At 51.2% G+C, this 24,811-nt stretch overlaps 10 protein-coding genes across 10 annotated transcripts; 6 read left to right on the top strand and 4 right to left on the bottom strand.

Moving 5' to 3' along the window:
* Positions 1-162: 162 nt before the first annotated feature.
* ALTATR162_LOCUS3848 (uncharacterized protein) lies at positions 163-2,151 on the top strand (the record flags this gene model as incomplete). Its single annotated transcript, XM_043311456.1, has 1 exon — positions 163-2,151. The coding sequence occupies one exon, from the start codon at positions 163-165 to the stop codon at positions 2,149-2,151; it is 1,989 nt and encodes a 662-aa protein (XP_043167391.1).
* A 1,109-nt stretch (positions 2,152-3,260) lies between these two features.
* ALTATR162_LOCUS3847 (uncharacterized protein) lies at positions 3,261-9,807 on the top strand (the record flags this gene model as incomplete). The annotated part of the gene is made up of 6 exons (XM_043311455.1): positions 3,261-3,334; positions 3,393-3,511; positions 3,593-3,781; positions 3,842-4,730; positions 4,784-5,919; positions 9,053-9,807. 6 exons carry the CDS (start codon positions 3,261-3,263, stop codon positions 9,805-9,807), a joined length of 3,162 nt encoding a protein of 1,053 aa, XP_043167390.1.
* Positions 9,808-10,734: 927 nt separating this feature from the next.
* ALTATR162_LOCUS3846 (uncharacterized protein) lies at positions 10,735-12,492 on the top strand (the record flags this gene model as incomplete). The annotated part of the gene is made up of 3 exons (XM_043311454.1): positions 10,735-11,434; positions 11,489-11,808; positions 11,866-12,492. The coding sequence occupies 3 exons, from the start codon at positions 10,735-10,737 to the stop codon at positions 12,490-12,492; spliced, it is 1,647 nt and encodes a 548-aa protein (XP_043167389.1).
* Positions 12,493-12,604: 112 nt separating this feature from the next.
* On the top strand, positions 12,605-13,125 carry ALTATR162_LOCUS3845 (uncharacterized protein; the record flags this gene model as incomplete). Its single annotated transcript, XM_043311453.1, has 4 exons — positions 12,605-12,635; positions 12,691-12,900; positions 12,948-13,044; positions 13,116-13,125. 4 exons carry the CDS (start codon positions 12,605-12,607, stop codon positions 13,123-13,125), a joined length of 348 nt encoding a protein of 115 aa, XP_043167388.1.
* Positions 13,126-13,289: 164 nt separating this feature from the next.
* On the bottom strand, positions 13,290-13,919 carry ALTATR162_LOCUS3844 (uncharacterized protein; the record flags this gene model as incomplete). Its single annotated transcript, XM_043311452.1, has 1 exon — positions 13,290-13,919. One exon carries the CDS (start codon positions 13,917-13,919, stop codon positions 13,290-13,292), a length of 630 nt encoding a protein of 209 aa, XP_043167387.1.
* Positions 13,920-15,985: 2,066 nt separating this feature from the next.
* Positions 15,986-16,809, bottom strand: ALTATR162_LOCUS3843 (uncharacterized protein; the record flags this gene model as incomplete). Its single annotated transcript, XM_043311451.1, has 2 exons — positions 15,986-16,695; positions 16,746-16,809. The coding sequence occupies 2 exons, from the start codon at positions 16,807-16,809 to the stop codon at positions 15,986-15,988; spliced, it is 774 nt and encodes a 257-aa protein (XP_043167386.1).
* Positions 16,810-18,063: 1,254 nt separating this feature from the next.
* Positions 18,064-19,153, top strand: ALTATR162_LOCUS3842 (uncharacterized protein; the record flags this gene model as incomplete). The annotated part of the gene is made up of 5 exons (XM_043311450.1): positions 18,064-18,172; positions 18,227-18,487; positions 18,538-18,621; positions 18,673-18,950; positions 19,001-19,153. The coding sequence occupies 5 exons, from the start codon at positions 18,064-18,066 to the stop codon at positions 19,151-19,153; spliced, it is 885 nt and encodes a 294-aa protein (XP_043167385.1).
* Positions 19,154-19,995: 842 nt separating this feature from the next.
* ALTATR162_LOCUS3841 (uncharacterized protein) lies at positions 19,996-21,621 on the bottom strand (the record flags this gene model as incomplete). Its single annotated transcript, XM_043311449.1, has 1 exon — positions 19,996-21,621. One exon carries the CDS (start codon positions 21,619-21,621, stop codon positions 19,996-19,998), a length of 1,626 nt encoding a protein of 541 aa, XP_043167384.1.
* Positions 21,622-22,572: 951 nt separating this feature from the next.
* ALTATR162_LOCUS3840 (uncharacterized protein) lies at positions 22,573-23,550 on the top strand (the record flags this gene model as incomplete). Its single annotated transcript, XM_043311448.1, has 1 exon — positions 22,573-23,550. One exon carries the CDS (start codon positions 22,573-22,575, stop codon positions 23,548-23,550), a length of 978 nt encoding a protein of 325 aa, XP_043167383.1.
* Positions 23,551-23,631: 81 nt separating this feature from the next.
* On the bottom strand, positions 23,632-24,659 carry ALTATR162_LOCUS3839 (uncharacterized protein; the record flags this gene model as incomplete). The annotated part of the gene is made up of 2 exons (XM_043311447.1): positions 23,632-24,030; positions 24,096-24,659. 2 exons carry the CDS (start codon positions 24,657-24,659, stop codon positions 23,632-23,634), a joined length of 963 nt encoding a protein of 320 aa, XP_043167382.1.
* Positions 24,660-24,811: the final 152 nt, after the last annotated feature.

The raw sequence follows: 24,811 nt of genomic DNA, 5'->3' as shown, positions 1-24,811 counted from the left end.
GGTCGTAGTTGGAATGGGCGAGGTTCGGTTTGGTAGTGGGTCCTTGGGTGCAGATGCAGGAACCGCCGGTTGCCGATAAGATAAGATGGATCAAAAAAGTCGTCGACACCCATCGCCCGAGCGACCAGCAGGCCAGGCACGGATTCGACCTCATGCCCACTCATGCGATCATGCGTTCGAACTGCGAGCAGCCTTGTGCACGGCTGGCGGACATCCTCTGCTTCTGCCCGCTGCAATGGCTTCCCGCTTACCTCACGCCTGCTTGAGCGCCTGCCGCCCCTCACCAGAAACTATGCGCAAGCTTTCCGCCCCCAGGGAGAGCTTGAGAAGCGCATCGCCCAGATCCCCATCGACCGATACCGCAATTTCTGCATCGTAGCCCACGTCGACCATGGCAAGTCAACCCTGTCGGACCGTCTGCTGGAGATCACGGGCACTATCCAGCCCGGCGGCCAGAAGCAGTTCCTCGACAAGCTGGACGTAGAGAGGGAACGTGGTATCACCGTCAAGGCGCAGACATGCAGCATGATATACAACCACGAAGGGGAAGACTATTTGCTGCATCTGGTGGACACGCCCGGTCACGTCGACTTCAGGGCCGAGGTGTCGCGGAGTTATGCCAGTTGTGGCGGAGCGCTGCTGCTGGTGGATGCCAGTCAGGGCGTGCAGGCGCAGACAGTCGCCAACTTCTACCTCGCCTTCGCCCAGGGCCTCACGCTGGTACCGGTGCTGAACAAGGTCGACCTGCCTCACGCCGACCCGCCGCGAGTGCTCGAGCAGATGCACGATACCTTTGAGCTCGAACCCAAAGACGCCGTACTCGTCTCAGCCAAGACCGGACTCAACGTTGCAGCGCTCCTTCCTACCGTCGTTGACAAGATACCCGCCCCAGTCGGCGACCTGAAGAAGCCCCTGCGCATGCTCCTCGTCGATTCGTGGTACGATGTATACAAGGGCGTCATTCTGCTGGTGCGCATATTCGACGGGCAGGTGCGACCTGGGGATACTATACGCTCCTTTGCAACCAAGCTGAAGTACATTGTGGGCGAGGTGGGCATCATGTATCCTGACCAGACCCCCCAGACGGTACTCAAGGCTGGTCAGGTAGGCTACATCTACTTCAATCCCGGCATGAAGCGCTCGCAAGAGGCCAAGGTCGGCGATACCTACACCACTATTGGATCTGAGAAGCTGGTAGAGCCATACCCGGGCTTCGAGGAGCCTAAGAGCATGGTCTTCGTCTCCGCCTTCCCCACGGACCAGGACAACCACGAACATCTCGAAGACAGCATCCAGCAGATCATCCTCAACGACCGCAGCGTTACCCTACAAAAGGAGTCATCCGATGCCTTGGGAGCTGGCTGGCGCTTGGGTTTCTTGGGCACGCTGCATTGCTCCGTGTTCGAGGATCGCTTGCGTCAGGAGCATGGTGCGAACATCATCATCACGCCGCCGTCCGTACCCTTCAAGGTGGTGTGGAAAGACGGCACCGAGTCCATCATCACCAATCCCAACGAGTTCCCCGATCAGGACCAAGCGCACTTCAGGGTGCAGGAAGTCCATGAGCCTTATGTATCAGCAACCATCACCATGCCTGACGAATATCTTGGTGAGGTCATCAAGCTCTGCGAGGCCAATCGCGGTGAGCAGAAGGAGCTTACATTCTTCACTGCTACCCAAGTCATCTTGAAGTACGACATTCCCCTGTCACACCTCGTCGACGACTTCTTCGGTAAACTCAAAGGCTCCACCAAAGGTTATGCATCTCTTGATTACGAAGATGCAGGCTTCCGCAGGTCTTCCATCATCAAGCTCAACTTGCTTGTCAACGGCTCCCCAGTCGATGCCGTATCGCGCGTCCTGCACACATCGCAGGTCGACAAGGTGGGTCGTACATGGGTTGAGAAGTTCAAAGAGCACGTCGAGCGACAGATGTTTGAGGTCATCATACAGGCTGCAGCTGGCAGGAGGATCGTGGCGCGGGCTACCATCAAGCCGTACCGCAAGGATGTCCTCGCCAAGCTGCATGCTAGTGATCTCAGCAGGCGGCGCAAGCTGCTCGAGAAGCAGAAGGAGGGTAGGAAGAAGCTGCGGGCTGTGGGCAGCGTTGTTATTGAGCAGGAAGCATTCCAGAAGTTCTTGGCCAAATAGTAAAACCAAATATTCATATCCGCTTGACCTTCATCTTCTCGGCGCTAGACTCCTGATTGCGGGCGCTTGAAAGAACTCGCCGTTAGCCAAGACGCCCACGCGTTCGTCAGGGCGGCATATCCGATGGTTCCTAACCGACATGTCATAGTCACAATAGTGCAGTACTGAGTATCTGTCGGCTTCGGAACTTTCATATCTACTGCAATACATCCTTCCCGTTTAGAAGCAAGCAGTGATTTGCCGGCCAAACCTTCCGATCACGCAAGAATCGCAATCATGTATCTTCCTCAGCCGTTTCGGCTAGAAGCGAGTCGTCTCGAGCCCGAACAATTGGAGGAATGCTGAGCCCGTGCGGCGTGTCAACGTCCTCGATCTCGTGCTTGATCGGCGCTAACAGGTCGATGACATCAGCGGGTCATCGAGATCGCAGGTATCGGCTCTTCTCACGAACCACTCGGCTTGCGTTACAGCTCGCGTACCTGACAGCAACGATTTCTAGCGGTCCTTAGCGCAGCTTCAATCTCTCGCTAATCTGTCTTCAGCTTGGTGTTGCGATACTGGACCATGGGTTGCATAATACTTCGGACGGTACGCTTGAGGAAAGTGCGCAGCCATGACGTCCGTCTAAAGGCTGACTTTGACTCGTACTGAGAACAGAGAAGACTTTTGAAAGAAGACTGTGAGCCTTATTGTAAGTGTAATCAAACCTACGATGCGAACTTTACTTGGTTTCAGCTGGCATGCTCACATATATACCTTGTCTGACAGGCCGTCAGTCATAACTTCAATATCTAGTGACATGTAGCGCATCTTGACAACGCTCGCTAATCTCTATGTAGTCTAGCTGATCATTTCAACATCAAGGATGCCATGAACCTCCGAACGGCACGCTTGCAACGATCCTGCAGGCATGACGTTAGGGTGATGGCCAGACCAGGGCGTCTGGACGGGCGGGAAACATGGGCAAATCTCAAATTTAGGAGGCAAGTCGCTGCGGGCTGCAACACCTGCGTTGATATGAGTTTGGGTCGTTCCTTGCATCTGACAGCCCGCAGGACGGTATTTTCAACCTTCTTCCCTCTTGCGTGACTTGTCAAGGCTTCATCAAAATGGCAAGATTTCTAGGTCTCAGAGGTCGGAGTCTAGCGAGTGCCATCAGCATCACGTGTGGGCTTTGCTTTTTGTGAGTTACCACCCTTTTGGGTGCCACGCAGACTGTTTCGTGGACTAATCGGTCAAAGATGTTTCGGCTATGCCCAGGGTGTCATGGGCGGTCTCTTGACCGTTCAGCAGTTCTTGGACAGATTCCCTCAGGTTGATATCGTGAACGAGAGTTCGTTCCACAATGCATGGGTCGCAGGTATGTCGAACCGTTCTTCACCCGTGCATCAACGTCTGAATATGGCACTGGGAAACGCAGGGTCCTGACTGAAATGCGCAGGTCTTACTGTTGGAACATGGCACCTGGGCTGTATCGTCTCAGCTATCGCGACAATCTTCATTGGCGACTTACTTGGACGCCGGCGCACACTCATCCTTGGTCTTAGCTTCTGGGTTATCGGCGAGATCATCCAAACATCTTCTTATAGCTTTCCGCAATTCATCGTCGGTCGCGCGATCGCAGGTTTTGGTAGGCTCTCCCATACCTAGCACAGTGGAATTCCGGACGCGAAAACTGACGCTGCAATAGGCAATGGCTTCACCACTTCAACAGCCCCCGCATACCAGGCAGAATGCGTCAAATCCCATCGTAAAGGAACGATTCTTATGATCAGCGCAGGAGCGTTCGTCTCTGCTGGCATTGCGCTTTCGTACTGGTTCGTCTTTGGCTTCGCATACATCACCAATTCCTCGGCATCATGGCGCGTCCCCATCGCCTTACAGATCATGTTCGCGCTTCCAGCTATTGCAATGCTCTTCTTTCTACCCGAATCTCCTCGATGGTTGATCCTTACTGGACGCGAACAAGAAGCACTCACCGTGCTTGCGGCGCTGAACGACGACGAACCCGATAGTTTCGACACAAAAGACGAATTTTTACAGATCAAGGATGCGATCTTGATCATGGCTCAGGGATCTAGCGCTGGCATGTTTTCTAACAAGGAGCGCAGAGGCTTCCACCGTGTCGTGCTGGCGTACTTTGTCCAGGTTTTCCAGCAAGGTACCGGCATCAACTTGGTTCTGCAGTACCTATCCTGGATCTTCCTCACACGCATGTCATTTGAGGGATGGCTGGCTCGCCTCTTAGCTTCGTTCTCAGCAACTGTGTACTTTCTTGCCTCCTTCATCGTTGTAGTCGGTATCGATCGCTTCTGGGGTCGTCGCTCGCTCATGATGTTCGGTGCTGCGGGTATGTCAGGATGCATGATTCTTATCACCATCTTGCAGTACTTGTGGTCTGAGCATAACATGCAGGCAGGAAGGATCGCCAGTACTGTCTTTCTATTCATCTTCTCAGTCTTTTTCGCAATCGGATGGCAGGGTATGGCTTGGTTGTACCAGGTCGAAATTGTGCCCCTCCGCATCCGCGGGCCTGCCAACGGGCTTTCGACAAGTGCCAACTGGCTGCTCAACTTTGTGTATGTCACTATATAAGTTCAGGACGTTGACCGTACGACTAACATTGCTACAGCATCGTCTTCATCACCCCTATCGCATTCCAGCGCATCTCTTACCGTACATGGATCATCTTCGCGGTCACCAACTTCGCTATTCTTCCCTTGGTTTACTTCTTCTACCCCGAAACCGCCTTCCGCTCGCTTGAAGAAGTCGATGTCATCTTCCAGTTGGCCGACGATGCGCCCGGTAATCCTTGGCTCACCGCTGTCGGCTTCTCTCAAAGCGAGCCGCTCTGGTTTGGAAAGAAGGATCCCGAAAAGCGACTCAATTTCAACTACGGAAACAGCTCGTGGCATAAACGACTTGTCGAAAGTATGCTCAGTCGTGAGAGTGGTAGTGGAAGTAACACCAACAGTGACAACACCGAAAAGAGACCATGGACCAACGGTGAGAGTCCAGACTCTGCTGAGGCACCTACAATTCTGCGCGGCCGGAAGAGATCAGAGGAATCACCCGTGGATCCTCGACTCCACCGTTCACCTCCGTTGAGTCCAGCAACGACAATGACGACAACTATCACTAGCCAAAACCGACCCCGCAGGAAATTACAAAAGCGCAACAGTAGTGCCAGTAGCATGAACAGCTACATGAGCCAGTCTCAGCCACCACCACCACCCGTCTTTGGTCTCTATAACAACGACCGTCCTGCAGAAACGCATCAGCCCACCATGGCACATCACCGCCACACACGCAGCACATCTTCCAACTCACTAAACTCCGTGCGACCAGAATGGTGGACCGACGACCTCGCCCCAGCTCCTGTGTCCACGCGCAGCAGATCCTCAAGCAGACCAGGCAGCGTAATGGAAACCCGTGGCCGACCCGAATCTCGCATCTCCCAAAGAAACTTATCAAGCAACGTCCTCAACCGCCTCGTAAACCCTGATCTACTGGCTCAACAGCAGCAGCAACCTCGACCGCATAGAGCAGCATCCAATTCGTCCTTCCAGCACCAGGTTACTGACTACCGATCTGATGCTGCCACGAATGTTGATGGTGTCGACTATCCGGGTATGCTAGGTGGCGAGGAGCGCGGAAGAGGTAGGAGCGGTATTGTGAGGACGCAGAGTGAGAGGGACACGTACCTCCCTGATGGTGTTTACGAGGTTATTGAGGGGAGGGTGAGGCAGATTAGTGCGGGGCCTGCAAGTAGGCCGGGGAATGTAGGGAGTGCGAGGGGGTATTCGGCTAGGGATGCTGGGTTCGCGAGATGAAGAAGTGGGGTAATCAGGTATCAAGGAGTTTGAGGCTGTGATTTGGGAACGGGTTGCCAATCACATGGACTGGGTGTTTCGGCTTGTCTTCCTGGTAGACAACTGCCCGCTTTTCCTTTGTACTTTCTATTAACCTGTGTTAATACACTTTTCAATTTCACTATTCTTTGCTTCCGTTCACCGATATTGTGCGGAAAACATTGCAATCTTCAGTTCTCGTAGTAGTAGTATTCTTCATTTATGTCGTTACAGGTGTGTATTCATAAGTTCTTCATCAACAAGAATTTTAGGCCGACAGCCAAGATAAAGATGTTTCGAAGTGCCCAAACGAGTGTTGTGAAGGGAAATAGCGAAAGGAGGCTTTTGGCGTTGCTCGAGATGTGGAGATACCTGATATATCGAATCTCGTAGGTAGGGAAACAGAATGAAAGCTCTGGCGCAGTTTCGAGTGGCTTTCGTAATCGGAGGGCGCCACCATCTAGTAGACGACCAGCTACGCTTGGACAATCTGGACCTTCATCTGAAGCGTATTACGGTACTGTAAGCAGGCATCACGATTCTTCTGTGTGAAGCCTTGGGCGTTGCACGTAGTGCAGGTTGTTCTGCGGTGACTACATCTCAGTCAGCGCTCTAAACTCAATAGTGACATGGCTAACTGCATATCCTTACGGATTCCCTTTACACAACGGACAAGTAGAGGTCACCACGGCTTGTGGATGATCGGGGAAGCATGACGGTGGGCTCAGGCTCGCCATTGAGATCCCATTCGTGACATAGGGCATTCCAGTTGACGTTGTAAAATACGCCGAATATGTGAATCGATGATGAATTTTGGCCTTGGATGAAAATGAGATTCGGTGGAAAGCCAAACAGTGTGTAGTGGAACGGCCACTGACTTAAGAGGTCATGGATTGATGTCTTTTCTGTGCCATTGCATGCAGACCACACCCACTTTGATGCAGTGTTGATGATTTGCATGCTTACGCCTCGTCATCAATCTCGATGTGTATTGCAACAGCTTCCGAGTTGGTGCCCAGCCATCTGTCGCGCTGTCACTTGCGCAGCATCAGGAGACTAGATAAGGGGACACGCGCGGCTGTGTCCATGGCGAACTTCGATTGGAAGCAGCTGCTGTTTTTGTCGTTTCACTTGCTGGTTCGGCGGAGGGTCCAATCTATCGTGGTCGCCCAGGACCAGAGCAAGGAAAATGGCCAGTGAGGTCGCATCCAGAAGCAGGGACGAACGTCCGCTAGTCGTATTCGTGCTTTTAACCCAGTCTCGTTAACCCTCGTTGTGTTGTAGCGACATGGTCACCCCACTCTTGAAGCGCGCCTTAGAACCGGTGAATTGAGCTCACTCCATCTCTAGCGACATGGCTGAGTGAACGAGTTTCCTTGTCTGTACCGATGTGTAACTCTAAAACTCGTGTACGGCTTGGATAGTGCCTGCAGACTGACCTTCCCGATACAGCGGTGAGTACGCGGACCGGTTTTCCATCAGACCCTGCATGACGTTAGGGAACGGTTCCTGGCCACCTAGTGTATACCTTGTACGGTCAGGTTCCACATATACCAATGTGCTGGTAGATGCTCCCGATAAGCAGATGAAGCGTCACATCCTTAGGTTAGGTTTCATTCCGCTGACTAGGAAATCCGGCAGACCGTATAAAGAACGCGCTAAGTTTGACCGCTTCTTTAGATTGCAAGCCAGTCATTTTCTACTTGATCCGATAGGCCTCTCGAAAGACAGAGCCGTCGCGTCAGGTCGTAACAAGCGTCTGGATTGTTTCACGGCTAATGTTGTGACCGACTTCTTGGGTCGTGGACTACGCATCCGGAAGTGTGCAACATGTAAAATGAAATCCAATACCCATGCTCGTTCCTGATTGCAAGGTTACTTGGTGTTCAAGTATATGATCCTGCTTAGTAGGAGAAAGCCGACACTCTTCCTGCTCGGAAAACCACCCAACCTCGAGACTTGATCTCCAGAAGTCTTGTGCAACCTGTACAACATGCAAACGTCAGGCCATATTTTGGAGCTGACTTCCAAGAAGGCGTGCTACACCCAGGTATATCAGCTGTTCGAAGCGTTCTCTTTTCGTCTTGCGAGACTTTGGATCGACCCACGACCCAGGGTATCTGTGCAGTTTAGCATTTTTGGATTGGGTTGTGAGTGATCAAACAACAGGTGCGTGTATTATCTTCGCGAATGGCCCCCTTCTAGTCCGACGTTGACTTAATGACGTTGCAATACGCAGACACAGTTTCTGCAAGAGAGTGGTAAAACGGACATGGCTACGACTGTATTTGTGCGACATCTACGTGGACAACCAGTCGTCCTGGAGACTGCAACGTGCAGCGCACTCGTAAGAGTTGATGTATAATCTCATGTCAGTTCGATCAATCTTTACGGGTCAAGAGTCATCGTGCAGGTATCGGGCAACGAAGAAATCTGCATAGCTTTGAAAAGATACCGAGACGTATTTGCTGAGCCGTCACTACGAAAATCCTTGGAAGCGAAACGTGAAACATGATGCTGTCGTGAATCGAAGCGTGGGAACAACATCGCCGTTGAGATGGCCCCCGAGGCTCGATAAACTTTACCGAATTAGTTGTACCTCGTATTGAAGTATTTATAGACGCTGTTGAACGTTAGGGAACTCTTCATTACACTGTACAGAATGCGGGTGCGTAACTGTTCAGTAAACCCATGTCGAAGCGAAAGGATTACGGCGAAGATGGAATGAGCTAGGACGAAAACAGCTGTAAGATGAGTCTGATCTATATCGCGAACCATGGAACAAGAACGATGCGTGATTTTGTTGTTATGAGATGGCTCCCAGTGTTAAGACCGTAAGTATGCAATGCTGGCATCAAAGACAACGCCATAACGTCGCGCAAGCTCGGCGCCAAAGACAGAAGCACAAGAGTCGGTGTCTCTGCAAGATACTGTCTCGATTCGAAGTTCGCTCAGCCAATCTCCTCAGCACACCTCCACAACCATCGTCCCGCATTGGTAAAGACAGTAGAGGGGCACAACGTATTTGGTTCGAGACATACAGTATGCAGTCGGTACGGGGTCAAACGAGCTTGGAACCAGCCACAGCACGATTCTCACTCGGTCAGAAGTTACGAAAGAGAGGCAGCTTGATCGATGGTACTCAGCCGCCCAGGCAGTAGTAGATTATTTGTCCAGAAGTCATTTGCACGAGAACATCGAGATCATCGACAATGCCGCATACCAAGGAATTCTCACTTTTAATTTGCAAGGACCTGCTATCGCAGACGTGGTGCAAGAGTGGAGAGATAGACACCCACTCTTCTTGAAAGCCTTGCGCGGCCGGGCTTGGAAGACCATCGATTTTATTGGGTTCGGTTTTCGCAAAGAGCACTTCCGGCCGACTATCATCATCGGAGCCAGTGATGCCGATTCAGAAACATGGGACGATACTGTCACCGCAGTAGGCCGACTATTTGACTACGGAATCGATGTGCAGTTTCTGCATGGCGAGGAAGGGCTGAAAACGTCCGAGCTTTCAGATGAACTGATAGAAGCAGTAGCCTTCGCGGGAGAGGAAGAGTCACGTCTCAAAGGCGTCGCATATGAAGCAGACGATGTTCACATCAGCGACCCAGCAGATTTCTCAGCCACCCCCATATCAGGCTCCTCCGTGGGCAGAAAGAGTGGACACTCTAGGAGCATAGGGAGATTCTTGACAGTTCGACTTGGAGTTGCCGGCGGTCCCGAACATCGGCTACTTCTGCTTTGTTGGCTCGTGTTGGTAAAACACTACGGAGACTTCCAGGATAAGTATTGGCATTGATACAGCAAGTCGGAAATGACAAGCTACTCCATAGGAGTGAGAAATGAGCTTTGAAAGACTGAGGCATATGGCAGTTTTGAGTTCGTGCTCAGAGTAGCAATGCCCTCGCAGATTGCCAACAGAATCGCCAGCGTCCGATTAGTATACGCCCGAGCGCCCGGCAGTTTCGCGAAATCCTCCGGTCTGAAATATGCCAGAGTTTACTCATCTTGTTGCCTGGTTGATGTATAGTACTTTGGTTTTATAAGCGTAGCCTTCCGCGCTGATGAACGAAAGGAGAGAGGAACATTGTCATTGACCACGGTGGGCGTGTGTCTGTCGTGATGGGGAAGAGTCGAGCGCATCTAGCATCCTGCAAAACCTCACCAATCGGAGCCGCATCGGCCCGCAACGCGGGTTCTCCCCCGTTTCGTGTCGTGCTCTCGCCCCTCAGCCACTTCAGCTACTTCTTGACTCCTGTCCGCGAAAAGTTTATTCCGTCGTCCTTCATTTAATGATGGCTTGTGATACATACAGTCACCTGTGCGCTTATGCTTGGCATCCCAAGCTTCCTTCATGATCTCTAGAATTTCCCCGGACTTGATTCGAAACACCCACAACCAACCCCACCAATGACACGATGCGCACACTGGTACTGAACGTGCTAAACTCGGAGAAATACTCCAAACCTCTGGCAAATAAATACCCATGCTCGGCTTTCGTACAATAAGATCCATACACTACTCCGCAAGGCGTAGGTGCTCTGTTCTAATAGCGGAGCCCGCTCGATATGGGTAAGTAACGCAACTGCTACAGTATTACCACCGGGAAAGGTGATATTGTGATGGTGTGCAGGCATCTGCATCTCCACACAGGATAGCGAATGTATCACTATAAAGTCGGTGTGCGCAGAGCATAGCACCACCTGCGCTCAGTCAGTCGTTCAAGATGCGTTTTCTAGCAATCATTACCACCCTGTTCCTGGCCCCGACTGCTGTTTTCGCAGCCTGGGGCTACACTGATGACGGCAAGAACTATGTCATTGATACAAATGCGAACCTTATCGTCAAAGTCAGCAAGACAAACGGCGACATGACCTCGATTAAGTACCGCGACATTGAGTACAACGGCCAGAACGGTAAAAATTCGCATGTCGAATCTGGTCTTGCGCCTGGCACTGTCACGATCAAGCAATACACTACCCCAGCCAACATCATCAAGGTGACGATGAAAGTGGGCACTCTTGTTCACACTTTGATCTTTCGCTATGGCAATCCCAATGTCTACATCTTTATGAATAAAAAAGATAGCAGCATCACTGTGTCGCGATACATCCTTCGCATCCCTCCGAACATCTTTACCAACAACATCAATGAGGACACCGACTGGATCCCTGACGGTGCGACGGCCATCGAATCTGGTGACATTAATGGTCTCAACGGCCAGACGTGGTCCAAACATTACTCTGGCAAGAAATACGGTCGCACCATGGACTATGACTGGGTCGGATACACGAACAAGAATGTTGGCATGTATATGATTCGTTCGAATCATGAGAAGGCGTCGGGCGGGCCATTCTTCCGAAGCTTGCTTCGCCGCGGAGGTAGTGGCGGACCAGATTTATACGATATCTACCACTACAACATGGGTGCGTCTAACTTTCTCTCTGCTCCTAGTCGAGAGAGGTGCTAACGTGCTGCAGGTCATACGGACGTGATGCGTTTTGGGCTTCAAGGTCCCTCTGTCATCCATTTCACAGATAGCGGCGCTGCACCGAACACCGCCCTCTTTGCACGCAATGCTAATTGGGACTGGCTCGACACTCTCGAAATTGATGGTTGGACTCCAGCTAGCAAGCGCGGCGCTGTCTCTGGCGTTGGTCTGGCGAATGTGAAGAATGGATACCAGTATGTTGTCGGCCTAAAGAGTGCGCAAGCGCAATATTGGACTACTGCAGCAACTGGCGCGTGGAAGATCAACAAAGTCCTTCCGAGTTCATACACATTGAATGTATACAAGGGTGTAAGCATAGCCAAAGCTCAGCACCTCAAAGTAGTCAATACTTACACGATATCGTAGGAGCTTGAAGTCCACACTATCACTGTTACCATCACTGCCGGAGGGACCGTTGCGTTGAATACAATCACCTGCAGCGATCCATCAGATACATCCGTCATATGGCGGATTGGTGAATGGGACGGCACACCCAAGGGTTTTCTAAACTTCGGCGACAGTCCTATGAAACCTACATATATGCATCCATCAGATTCGCGCCTTGCAAAGTGGGATACGGGAAACTATATCGTGGGTACCAGTACTGCAGCCAACTTTCCCGGCTACATCTGGAAGGACATCAACAATGATCACATCGTCTACTTTCGCCTCACTGATGCGCAATTAGTCAAGGGTGCAAAGATCAGGGTCGGTGTCACAGAAGGTATGGCCGGTGGACGGCCGACAATTGCGGTAAACAATTGGACAGCTCCTTTGCAGGCTGATAAGGGACAAGGCGATACCAGAAGCCTAACAGTTGGAACCTATCGCGGCAACAACTACGTCTATGAGTTTAGCGTTCCAGCAAGCGCGTGGGTGAACAGCGCGAGGGAATACCAGCTACTTAAGATCTCTGTGATCTCGGGGAAGACGGCTACGGGGTACTTGAGTCCAGGTATCAGTGTCGACGCAATAGACATGGTCGCAACCTAGACTGGACGATTTCTCGAGCCGTTTCCCCTGAAGCTTGCAGTCGAGTGGGCGTTGTAGCTGAGTGGTATCTAGTAAGCACATCTTTCGTTCCGAGAGATGCTCCTGCTTCAGAATGAAGTGCTATCTATCTCGTGAAGGTGAAGGTGACATTGACCTTGCTTCCTCAAAGTACACATGTTCCATACTGATCCGTGCAAGTGCTAGTGTTGCAGATTTTGGTCACCACGACATCTCATAATCGCGTCTGTCTTTACCTTCTCTTCTCTCTCACATCTTACTGTAACTACTTACATCCCGTTGTCTTTTGCGAAGAGTCAACTAACACGATACAGGCTTATACACAAAGATACCTGGCTACCATCCTCAACCATCCGGCTCTGATCGATTTGGCTTGTGGTAGGCCTCGAGGTAAGCAAAACCTAGATCCGTTATGACTACCACTAACTACGACACAGTGACAGGCAACCAGCACAACTGGAACGACGCTCGAGAGCACTTCATATCCACAGTCTCATCGAGGGTGAACGATGCGATGGAAATTTTGACAGGATGGTATTTTCTACCTTTAACTTCACATGCAATGCTGAATAGGATCTTCTTTCACGACGAACTGATTAGGCAAGCTTGTTGTAAAAACGATCCGTATCATAGTCGCATTAATAGTAAGGTTCTATATCCAACACCCATAACTCCAAGACACATCGACTTGCCGAAGGTCTTCTTTCCTATGCGTGCGAACTTCACCCGTCCACCCTCATGTATCGCGTTGATCCCTTACTCTGTACCCTCCTCAAATATCATATCCTTTGTATCTCCTGTTGCCAACTCTGATGTGTCTGGCCCTCTGGGAACATACTACTAACGACCTTGCCAGTCTTCATATCCAGATACGATCCTGGTGGCAACTGGGTGTGCAATCCAGCCGGGCTAGCACTACCGCCTCCAATTGCAGCATTTTGTCTGGGGTCCAGGAACTGACCATGTCCACTTACACCTGACCCTGGCCGTTGAGGCTGAGAATTGGATCGCTCGCGCCACCGCTGACTCTGCTCGTCTTCCCGGTTGAACCGTTGGTATGGACTGGGCATGCGGACGTCAGGCTGGAATGTAGCGGCGCGTGGCGGTGCAAACGATGGTGGTTCCCATTGGCTTCTCCCTGTAGCTCTCTCGACGTAATACCAACGCTGACTTCTTGCATCATACTCTTGTGCCCAGCCTTGGGGTGCTGGTCGTGGACCGTCTTGTGGAGCAGGGCTGCTAGGATAGCCGCCTTGAGACGGCGGCCGACCTTGCTGCTGGTATCCAGACATCTGATGATATCCCTGTGCGCGGGGTGGTGATCTATTTCCGCGTTTTTGCTGCTCAAATTTGTGGATCTGCTTGGTGATGTAGTCGTCTGCGCGTTGTATGTAGGTTTCGAAGGACATGGTGGTGATCGTCTTGCAGATCCCGATAAGGCTAGTTCAGCACTGCAACACAGATAGACTAAAAGGGTAATGGACGATGGTAGTTGTAGTGTGTTTCACACAGCCACACATGGGGGCGTCACGCTATATATACTGTACCCAATCCCTTCCCCACGGTATGCGTAAGCCACTCGTTAGCCACATGGTGCCAACTGCTCTACCTGCTCTACCTCACAATGCAGGACTAGCCGCGCCATCACACTGCAGAAATCTCATCAAACTGGCGCCACAATTGTCAAGCTTAGCACGGCTTGTATGGTGCAGGTTGCAACCTGATTGGTGAAAGCAGGGGGGTGCGGAAAAGGCGGAACTGTGGCTCGCATCATGTGGCTTTCGCGTGTCGGCTAAGGCCGGCTAGCTTGCCGATTTCCGTGGCACATACGACAGCCAGAATTGTGACAACAACTTTTCGTATTGCCGACAGCTACCAGAATCCCTGGTTTGACACATACGATTCTTGCGTGTCTTCTTTCCAGTCTTCTAAGATGCCATGAAACCTCCCTATTCACTCATCTCTGAGCTCTTACTGAAAGCCTATGTCGTCGTCTGATGCCACGCTAGAAAAAAGGATATCATCAGAACGATGAGAAAAAGCATTTTACCAGTTCATCTGCTCAATAGTTATGTTCGGATGATCCCAGCGTAATCTTAGACCTAGTGACGTGCGACAGACTTGCTTTTCAGGGCCATATCCAAGCGATATGCATGTTTGGGCATGACTTGGCTGGAACACAAGCTCAAGAAATGCGTTGTAGCGCCAGATGATCCGGGAGAAGACCTCTGGAAGATCAATTCCCAGATCTGTTTGTTGTATAAAACCCATGCATCCAGGTCGACGGCATCACTACCCGTACGCAAGGACGTTGAACGATCACCACTGAAGCTGATCGCGATTCGCTTCGGGAATATGGCTTCCATGATAGGAGGAGATTCATGGAATACGTCCGTGGGTACTGCACCATGGGTATGTGCTCTTCATTTTCTGGTTTTAAGACTGGTTTCTCGAGCTCTTCGCCGGGACAGTATATCTCAATGTAGTCAAGAGCATCATCAAGCCGCTTGATGCCCATGTACAGCGGGTGACACTACTTACGTAGCTAGGTACAGAGCTCGGTTAGACCACCACAATAATGCCGGTGTAGACACATGCACTCTTCGTATCGACGCAGCAGACGGAAACGCTCGGAGCGGAACGCGCGTCTGGGATTCCCTCGGCATCCTCGACGACGAAAGCGTGAACACTGTTGCGCAGTTCTGTTGTTCAACATCTCCGGTATCCCAAAAGTATGAAGACAATAGGACTGATCAGCAGGGTGGCCCACGAACGAACAAGGTGGCAGTAGTTGACAACTCGGCGGATTGTGCGAAAAGCAGTCTGCTCGAGAGCTCGGATCGGCGGCTGTGACCTGCGGCATGCTTACAATAGGCTTGGATTCACTATAGAGTGTCCGTATTAGCGCACTTTCTTGGCATGTAGCTTTGGGTACATGCCTGATCGTTGCGTACACGAAACGACTGCAGTTGTTAGGTCTTTTGCGCGTCGGGGCTATATGGGCTTATGTCTATTAAGTAGTTTCTGTCGTACTTGGTGGTAGAGAAAGGAGCATATTTGACATGGGCATGATGATCGTTTGTATCGGCTTTCGGAAGTTTTTTGTTAATGTAGGACTTGTACTGGAACGCCGTGAAACGTCAGTCGCCGTCAGGGCCGGACAGGCTTTTAGCGAAATGAAAGACGCGGACGCTATGAGTTAGTGCAAGCGAGCAACCCGCCGGCATCAAGAAAAATGTATAATGGGACGACGTGTTTGCGCGGCTTCTGGCTTCCTGACGATTCATTGCATGATGTGAGTTGCTGCCTAGTAACCGTGGCGCTTTACAAGCGATGACGCCATGATCACGTGCTTCTACCATCTGAACTTACAGGACTACTGCAGAAGTCGAATTTTCAAAACTTATGATGCAAACATGTTTTGAGACCCAGAGTTATAAGTCTCCTGGTGCACAATGACCTTGCCTCACCGGCTTTACTTCGAACCCTTGATAAAGTCGCCGCGTAGCCACCTTGGCGCGCCTCTCCTCACGAAGATCATGTCGTTCTCCGTATCCAGTCCAAGTGCACTGAACCACTCTAATGCATCCTCTGGTACGTGCGGCAACCTGGTAACAGAGATAGGACATTGCTTGACCCAAGGCATTCGACTCTTAGGGTCCAGTACTAGCCTCAATCCGAAGACACTAGGCTCCTTTAGCTCCACGCTCTTGAAAACGTTCTCCACTGCAGCCCTCCACTCCCCCTCGTAACCGACAAACAGTTCGTTGAAAACTGCGCCACCCTTGCCCGTAAATTCATAGTCGAGACCAGGCGTATTGAAGAGGCTTAGCAACAGAGGTCGGATTTCGATGGGTGTATCATATTTGCCACGGCGTTCGACGTCAGTGCGAATTGTAAGCCATGCGTTGATAGTGCTGCGATGGACCGCATTTTTGCCAGACGACGGGTAGATGGTCTCTAGGTAGTCTTGCGCGTCACGAATGTGCACCGATATAGCACGGTCCCTGAGATACAGTTCGCGAAACTCCCGCCGTGTTTGTCGAGAGGCCTGGGTCAAGCTGTAATACCCGCGTGCTGCCCAAAAAGCTTCACTTGTTGTCGCGGTGTTGCGCCGGCTGACGTGCTGCTCAATAAGGCGCTCCTTGTCATTCGCAGCAAGCATGTATATCCTGTTGCGCACCTCTGCGCATCTGTGAGCTGAGAACGAGTTATGCCGAGGTAGTTTATGGTACCTTGCGGAAGGTCGCTAAAGCTTGGAGACCTCGCATGGGTCACGGTGGAAGGGTTCGAAGACATTGTAACGCTCATTGTAATGTTGCTACAAGCTTTTGCGCAAAACAAAAGCTTTCTTGGGGGTTCACGGTGGTTGGGAGTTGACGTGGAGAGATGCACATTAAGGAAGGTGAAGGGCGGAGGATCAGCATGCTAGCCGTAATAGGCAGGACGTAATCATGGGCCGCTAAAAGATACGTAATTTGATTATCGACCGAGCGACAAAAGACGCATTCTCTCGCACGTCGTGTTTGATCACTTCTCATTGATCAGCACGACATCCTTCAGACGCCTGTATTAGATCAAAATGACTTTCCTTGAACAAAGCGGTGTGTGCGGCCTGCGCCTCACGAACCACGTCTAGTACCGTATTCGCCAAGCCATCAACGTCGACGATTAATATGTTCTTCCATTGACGTCTATATATGCAGCCTTGAACTGAACTATAAAAGCCGATAAAGCAGACTCAGTACCAAGTCGCCAATGTTCGAAAATTCTACATTTTCGAGGTCTTTTGTCTGCGCCCAACCGTAGTGCTGGCAATGTGTCGGGAGAACTGTGGAATATCGCAAGGTCAAGGACATACGTCAAACAACCATCGTTGTCGCCATTCTTAACTATATCCTCTCGTTCTTATGGAGCTTAGAGAGTATCGATACAACTATTGGATAATAGCTTCAAAGTGAATCATGTTCCTCAGGGGGAAGTGAATGTCGTTGTCGAAAGCGGAACATAAGAATTGAGCAGACAGACAAGGAAGATCAAGAAATAAAGGTGACGTTGGATCGAGCTGGATAACCGAGACTTATAGTACACAGAAGTAGGTTTCCACGTGGGACAGGTTCTAATATACATCAAAACTACTGAAGCAGGAGTGAAGTTGCTGTTCGCTCTGTCTCTTTTGATATCTTCGATACGCAGTACGGAGTATTACATAGACTCGGTCTCTGCACATCATGTAACACGAACACTCGGTATCAGGCTAGTAGTAGCAACTAACACAAGTGAGAGAGAAGAATTGCCTCCATGAGGTGGTTGCGTCAATGCCAGGACGACATTCATTCTCGCTTTCAAGAAGCTTTGACTCTCTCTCTCTCTCTCTCTCTCTCTCTCTCTCTCTCTGCGATCCTAGACCGACTATCCCCTCAAGTCACCCTCATTTCTGTACAAAAAGAAAACTTTTGCTCCTCCATGCACCTGATACTACGAACACCCCCTGAGGCAACTACAACTCAACCTCTTACCAAGCTGGTACGAATAGCTTTCCGTCCGCGCAACATGAAGTTGCTCAACACCATCCTCATGTGTCTGACCATTGGTCTCGCACTACTCATTGCTGCTGCTCCCACGGTCGGCGACGACCATGTCATGCCTTACGATTACTCAAGTATGGATCATCTCTTAGAAGCTATCTCGATTGCTTTTTAACTAACAACAGTAGATGTCACTGCCGCCGAAGACCCTAACGACTGGACGCCGACCTTCAGTCACCACGGCCTCGCCACTGTGGAGGTCTGGGTAGGTCGTCCGGCCATCAATGGTGGTGACCTCAAGGGCGCAGAAATGAATGCGGCAATCTGGAATCTACTCGGCCATCTATGTCCTAACACGCGTGGTTGGTGTAATGAGAACTGGCCAGGCCGCTGCATCAATGTTCAATACGTCTCCAGATTCAACCCATTTCCTGTTGAGCTAGGTTGGGGTAAGTTTTGTTTTCAAATATGAGAACGAGAATGCTGATTCTATGGCTAGCTAAGCTCTGTATGAAAGTGCACGGCCAGTGGGAGAACGAAACCATTCGTCAGCTTCTTATCAACACTATTTCTGCTACATACAGTAAGTTTGTAACCATTGATTCGAAGCCATACTACTAACTCGTATCTGCAGTGGGATTTACCGATGACTCTTACAACAGCCCCAACTGCTGGGAATTTCCAGGTCGGCAATTCTGCAACATCCCAAATGGGGTTCGTGTCAACCTCCCCCCTCTTAGCGGCGACAAGGAAACTCATACAAACTGGATGCACGTCGAACTAAAGGGTGGCGGTTATGTCAATCACGAGTTCCACTGTTGTGAGACGCGCGATAAGGTCGACTCGCAGCTTGACAAGCTACATGATAGCATGACTACCGTCTTTCATGCAGACTATGGTGAACACTCCAATGTACGAACTGTATCTGAAACATACACTGACTTCGTATACGTATTTTTTAGGCAAGTTCCGGGAGACTAAGTGCATGGTTCGTGGTTGGATGGACTGCGAAGGATGTTGCAAGCGGTTTGACTGCAACAAGTGCAACCATTGCGGGTCAGAGTGCAAACCTTTATAATAGGTGGTACTGGATGCATATGAACCAAGCACCATAGATCGATATCTGGGCGGCTAAACCTCCAGTTCGAGGAACTTCACGATTGAATAGTAAAAAGAGCATGGTTCTCTCACACCATAGCCTGTTCATAGGATATTAATGCTAGACTTTACTATTACTTTCAGCTGTCGTTATGATCTCAACGCTGTGACATCGAATTCTCATCTACGAAGCTACATGGTAGCGATTGTATAGATTTGATAATTTGCGGAGACGAGACTGCCGAGGAAACTGTATGCTGATGTCATTTCATGGAATATAGGCCGATGCGATGTTACCTGGAAAGCCTTCACTGACTAGATCGAAATTCTGGGTACTGCCGGCATGGTCCACGATTTGTGGCGTCCGGAGCTTCTAATTGAAGCGGGTCAACTACGCGGTAGGGGTGATGGCCACAATAAACAGAGTGTGGACTGGTAGACTTCTCATTGTCAGCGAGAGTAGACAGTGATAGGATCGATATCCTAATACTTCGTTGCATAAGGCAATGCGATGTGTAACCTGATATGTCATGAAATGAAGCTTTCGTTCAACTACATCAAAATCAGTCTAGAAGTAGCGGGCGATAAGTTCTTCCGTAGTATTTGATGGATACATGTATACTACTTTGCACGTCACAGTGTGCGTCTTTTCTCTGCAAGACATTTTGTACCAAAACCCATACTAACATGCTCTCTCTGCACATCAAAGATGATCAACCATCATTGTACGTCATCTGGTAAACAATGTGTCTCTTCTCATCGCCGCCAGCCAAATCGCCCTCTGCATTCACCTTTAGTCCCACTCTCCGTCCGTATTACGTCCCGGACGCTTTTCTGTTTCCTTGCTCAAACCGCCTTACTAGGTTGTCCAATCGTGAAGCCCTAGAAACGCCAACGCATCTCTTCCCTGTCTCTGCTCGAGCAACGCCCTTTGCATAACCTGCATGAAGTACTCACGACCCTCAACTGACAGACTGTTCCTGAATTGTCCCAGCCACTGATTCGCATGCTCCTTGTTCTGTGCGGTTTGTGGGGGGTTTCGCGCGATCTGTAGGCACTGCCAAACCTGTGGGATATGGCGATTGATGTTCGCGCGGAGCAGGGCGGATGCTTGCGGTTGTGTGGGATTCAGATTTAAGTTCTGATTTGGAGACTGCTGATACCGTTGGTGGGTTTGCTGCTGTGCTTGGGAGTGCGCCTGATAACCTTCAGGTGTGTATTGCTGAGGCAGCTGCATCTGATGTGCCGGTTGAGGGATACTGTAGTATGGTTCTCGAGGAGCGGGCTGCTGGAGAGGTTGGCTCGGAGACAATTGGGTGGGTTGCGGAGATGAGACATCTGGCTGGAGGCGAGGTTGGATGTACACTTGTGGAGCCTGAGATATCTGTTGAGGCTGTTGAATTTGATTTACCTGGAGCGTCTGCACTTCAAGAGCCGCCTGCGTCTTGAGCTGCTGTGCCCTTTGCTTCTGCAACTCCGTCACGGCCTGTAGGTTAGGTACTGACTTATTGACCATCATGGTGACATTTCGAATATCCAATATCGCCTTTGCTCGTAGAGCACTATGTGGAGGAGATTCCCGCACCACGACCCAACGGTCGACGAGTATCTTCGCAATCTGCATGCGCTTGTCGGAATGGAGGTAGTCGTAGCGTGGATTATGTAATATATCATTCGCTTGGAGAGGGGGGATCTCGTGGCTCGATTTTGGAGGATCATTTGGAGTGGAAGGAAGAGGGAAGTTGTTGGGCAGGTCAGTGGCACGCTGTGGTTGTTGTTGAGACAGGTTTGCTGGCGGATCTAGCATTGGCGCCGGTGACGCGAAAGGTGAAAGCATGCCCCGCTTTTGAAGCAACGCTCTCGGTGCTGGATTCTCATCGATATCGGTAGTAGACGGTGAGCGCAATAGGGATGGCTGGTGTGGCTGACCTTCAGGCCTGCGTGCGACCGATGTGTTCCTGGTCTGCGTCTGCTGTTTGGTCAATCTCACCGACTGTTGCTGCTGTAATGGACTGAAAGGAACTACGATTCTAGACCGAGGGCGGCGCTGCGATGCATTCAACGTCTTCCGTCGCGCCATCTCCTTCTCAGAGACAGTGTGAACGCCTTGCGGAGGTAGCAGCGGGTTTAGAGGACTACCAGTTTGCGAACGCACATCCAAGCCGGGCGTACTACTACCATTGTTTGTACCGCTGATGTCGCTGTCGCTGTCGCCGATCTCGTCCTGTCCTGCCGCCAGCGTTTGCGTAGCCGCTTTGTTCGACTTCTCAAGGCCCTCGGCGGTCTTGTGAGACCAAGATCGAGATGGCATACTATTGGTGTAACGAATAGGCGCAGATATGTCTCTGGGATATATCATAGGGTGAAGGCCGGGTTCCTGGGTCACGACAAGGCGCCCATCGGCTCCGTAAATATAGTCGCTATAGGCGGGGAAGATGTCGTAGTCGCGCTGCAGGTCCTCCCATTCCTGGTCGCGAAAAGGCATGTTTAGAGATGTCCGTTGTCGATGGATATCAGGTAATCGATAGTGCAATCCCTGAAGCGTTAAGGCAGTGGTGGTTTTGTGGGTAAGAGACAGGTTCCGAGCGCTCGGTAGGTGCGCGGCCGCGAGGAAGGTGCGGTGGAAGAGCGGGATATCAGGATTTCACTTCAATCCTACCGTACTCTCTGCAATACAAGTTGCATAACAGCGCTTTGACTACCTGTGTTGAAAGGGCTAGGCGGCAGCCCATGGCGTCTCTTCGACGATTATCAAGTTCCGTCGTAAATCAAGCTAGGTAATGCTGAGAACGAGTTGGCACGAAGGTCTTACCACACCTGACTATCGTTATAGCAAGCAATCTGTCACCACGACCTAGCTTATTTTGTACTACAACATTAGTGTTATTTTGAACCTTGACATCGTAAGTCCCTTAGATCTTTCTGATCCATGTCCGAAGAGCAGAGCAGCAGAAAGCTTGAACGTCACTGAGCCCATCCCATCAATCAAGCAAGAAGCAAGCGGAATTTATGTACGTTTGGAATGGGGAAAAGAGAAGAACGAGAAGAAGTCAGATGAATGCCTGCCTGAATCCGTCTCTTGAAGCCTAGACTGATGAAAACATAGGAAGCGAGATTTGTGTCGGGACGACGCGTAGGAGTTCTATGGCCTTTCTACGAGTAATCGAACGATGTTTGAATTGCGTACTGGGTACTGAGGCGATAGCATCTCTGCCAGGAGATGAAACTTGTGGAAGAAAGAGATGAAGTGAAGTATGACTGACATGTTTACGTCGGCAAAACCATTCACCGGCCGAGGCGCCAAAGAATCTCACGCTCCCCACCACCCCACCATGAGTACGTTGGTCTCACAGTCAAGCACACACTGTCTTTACCCCATATCGGTTCCTCAGCTCTTCTGCCCCTCTTCTATCCTTGAAGATTCTGCATCGTCATCATGAGCGACGCGTCGCCAACGCCCGAGCCAGAAACCCTCGAAGCGCTACAATCTCGACACCGCAAGGAGCAACGCGACCTCGTATCACGTATAACGCAAAAGAAGAAGCAAGCGAGCAAAAAGACACGAAAGGGTGTCAACGACGAGTGCGAGCAGCTAGAGCGCGAATTGAAGGAGCGGCAGGCGCATGAACTTGCCGTGCAGAACGGGGAGGCTGTAGATGTCGAGGAACATGAACAGGGTCCACGGAGCTCTGAGGATGAGGCGCAGGATATACAAGATGACATGGCCAGCCTCAAGCTAAATGGTTCTACCCCAGAAAGCAAAGAGAGCAGTACAAATGGTGATTCCACCGAACCCAGAAAGAAGAAGCCGAACCGCGCAAAAGCCCGCCTCGCCCGCCGCGCCGCCGAACAAGCCTCCATGATCGCCGAAGCAGAGCGCGAGGCTGCCAATGCACCAAACCCACGCGAACTAGAACGAGAGCGCATGGCGACACAGTTACAAAAACATGGGCTGGCCCTGCATGAGATACGAGCGGATGGTCATTGTTTGTATGCGGCAGTTGCGGATCAGTTGCAGACACGAGAACTGAGCTTGAAGCCAAGGATAGGTGTCACTATCGTTGGACAGGGTGAACAAGAAGCAGACAAGAAGCTAGAAGGATACAAGACAGTCAGGCACGCAGCGGCAGACTGGATCCAAGGTCACGCCGACGACTTCTCGGGATTCATGGAAGACCCGTTGCCCGAGCACGTCCGCAAGATTAGAGAGACGGGCGAATGGGGTGGACACTTGGAGCTGCTTGCGTTGGCTAGGACATACGGCCTCCGGATATGTGTACTACACAGCGATGGGCAGGTGGACAGGATAGAGGTTGAAGACGAGGTCAAAGAAAAGGAGGAGATCTGGCTGGGATACTACAAGCACAGTCACGGGTTGGGCGAGCACTACAACTCGTTGCGCAAGGAAGGCTGAGCATGGGAGTGACGATGCGAATCTTGGCAACCTCGTAAGTTGTCTACCAGAGCTATACAACGTCCTCCTAGCCTGCTGTACTCAGTGCCATCTCTGATCCTCCGGACAATCCGCCTTGTGCCGCCACATACTCACGCAGTCTCTCACGAGGCCCTTGATGACACCAATCTCGTGGGTCCGCTTGGGTGTGTAGTGCGCGATCTTGACCAGCGCGTTGTCTGTCTCCTCTCGATCCGTTTTGGTCACGACACCTTGGTCGTCATACAAGATATCCCGACCCGGTCGTTTGAGCAGCTCGTTGTGTACGAGAGGAGGGAGCGAGTGTGGAGGTCCGCCGGAGGATGCAGGCTTGTGTGTAGGAAATTCGAGACAGATAAGCACACCACCAGTGGAAGTGGTGTCTGGTGAGGGACGGCGGAGGAGCGTAGTGGTACGAGATGCCCACTTCGGTCTTAGAGATGGAGGGAGTGCGCAAAGGAACTGTTCATCGTGTCAGTACACAATTCCAGACACGTTTCACACTCGACATGCAATACTTTACTCACCGTGTTATCGTAGATGATATCAAACCCCTCATCGCCCTCCCAGCCCTCCACATCCCCTAACCAGCCGTCTTCGAAGTAATCTCCACACACAACCTTCATCGCCCCCTTTCCAACCTTCTCGTCCCTGACCACATACTCTCCCTCCAATGGCCCCTTCCCAGGTTCCTCTAAGTACTTCCTAGCAGCGTCGGCAGCATGCGAGGACACCTCCAGCCCATAAGCGTCATAGCCATGCGCCGCAAATAGTGCTACGTCGTAGCCTTTCCCACACCCTGGCACAAGTACCCTCCTCCTCTTCCCATCGTCCTTCAATGGTCCGGCGAGAGACGCGTAGCCTGCGGACTCGCTGTTTGGTGGTGGAGCACCGAGGGAGGGATTGGGATCTGGAGATGAGAGTGGGCGACCACGTTCTTGGAGCAGATCGATTAACGCAGGGTTTGCGTGGCCGCGGTCCCAGGGCAGGAATGTAGATTCTCTCCACAGGTCGTCCCAGCGGTTGTTGTGCTCTGCGTCGGGAACTGAAGAGAAGTGTGAACGGAGGCGGTCTTGATTTTGGGTGGCCATTGTGTCGGTAGTTGGCGATGGAGGACTTGATGGGTTTGGATGGGTGAGTATTGAAAGTCAGTGGCTTGACTGTGTCGTGTGGTAGCTTCTGAATGATGATGGGATGGAAGCTGGAAATGGAGAAGCCGAGGCCGCTCCAAGCTGTCAAGCTA

The sequence above is a fragment of the Alternaria atra genome (assembly GCF_907166805.1).
Source record: "Alternaria atra isolate CS162 genome assembly, contig: 23, whole genome shotgun sequence".
Classification (NCBI taxonomy): Eukaryota; Fungi; Ascomycota; class Dothideomycetes; order Pleosporales; family Pleosporaceae; genus Alternaria; species Alternaria atra.
Note: the sequence above shows the minus strand (reverse complement) of the source record. Positions and strands in the feature narration are given on the sequence as shown.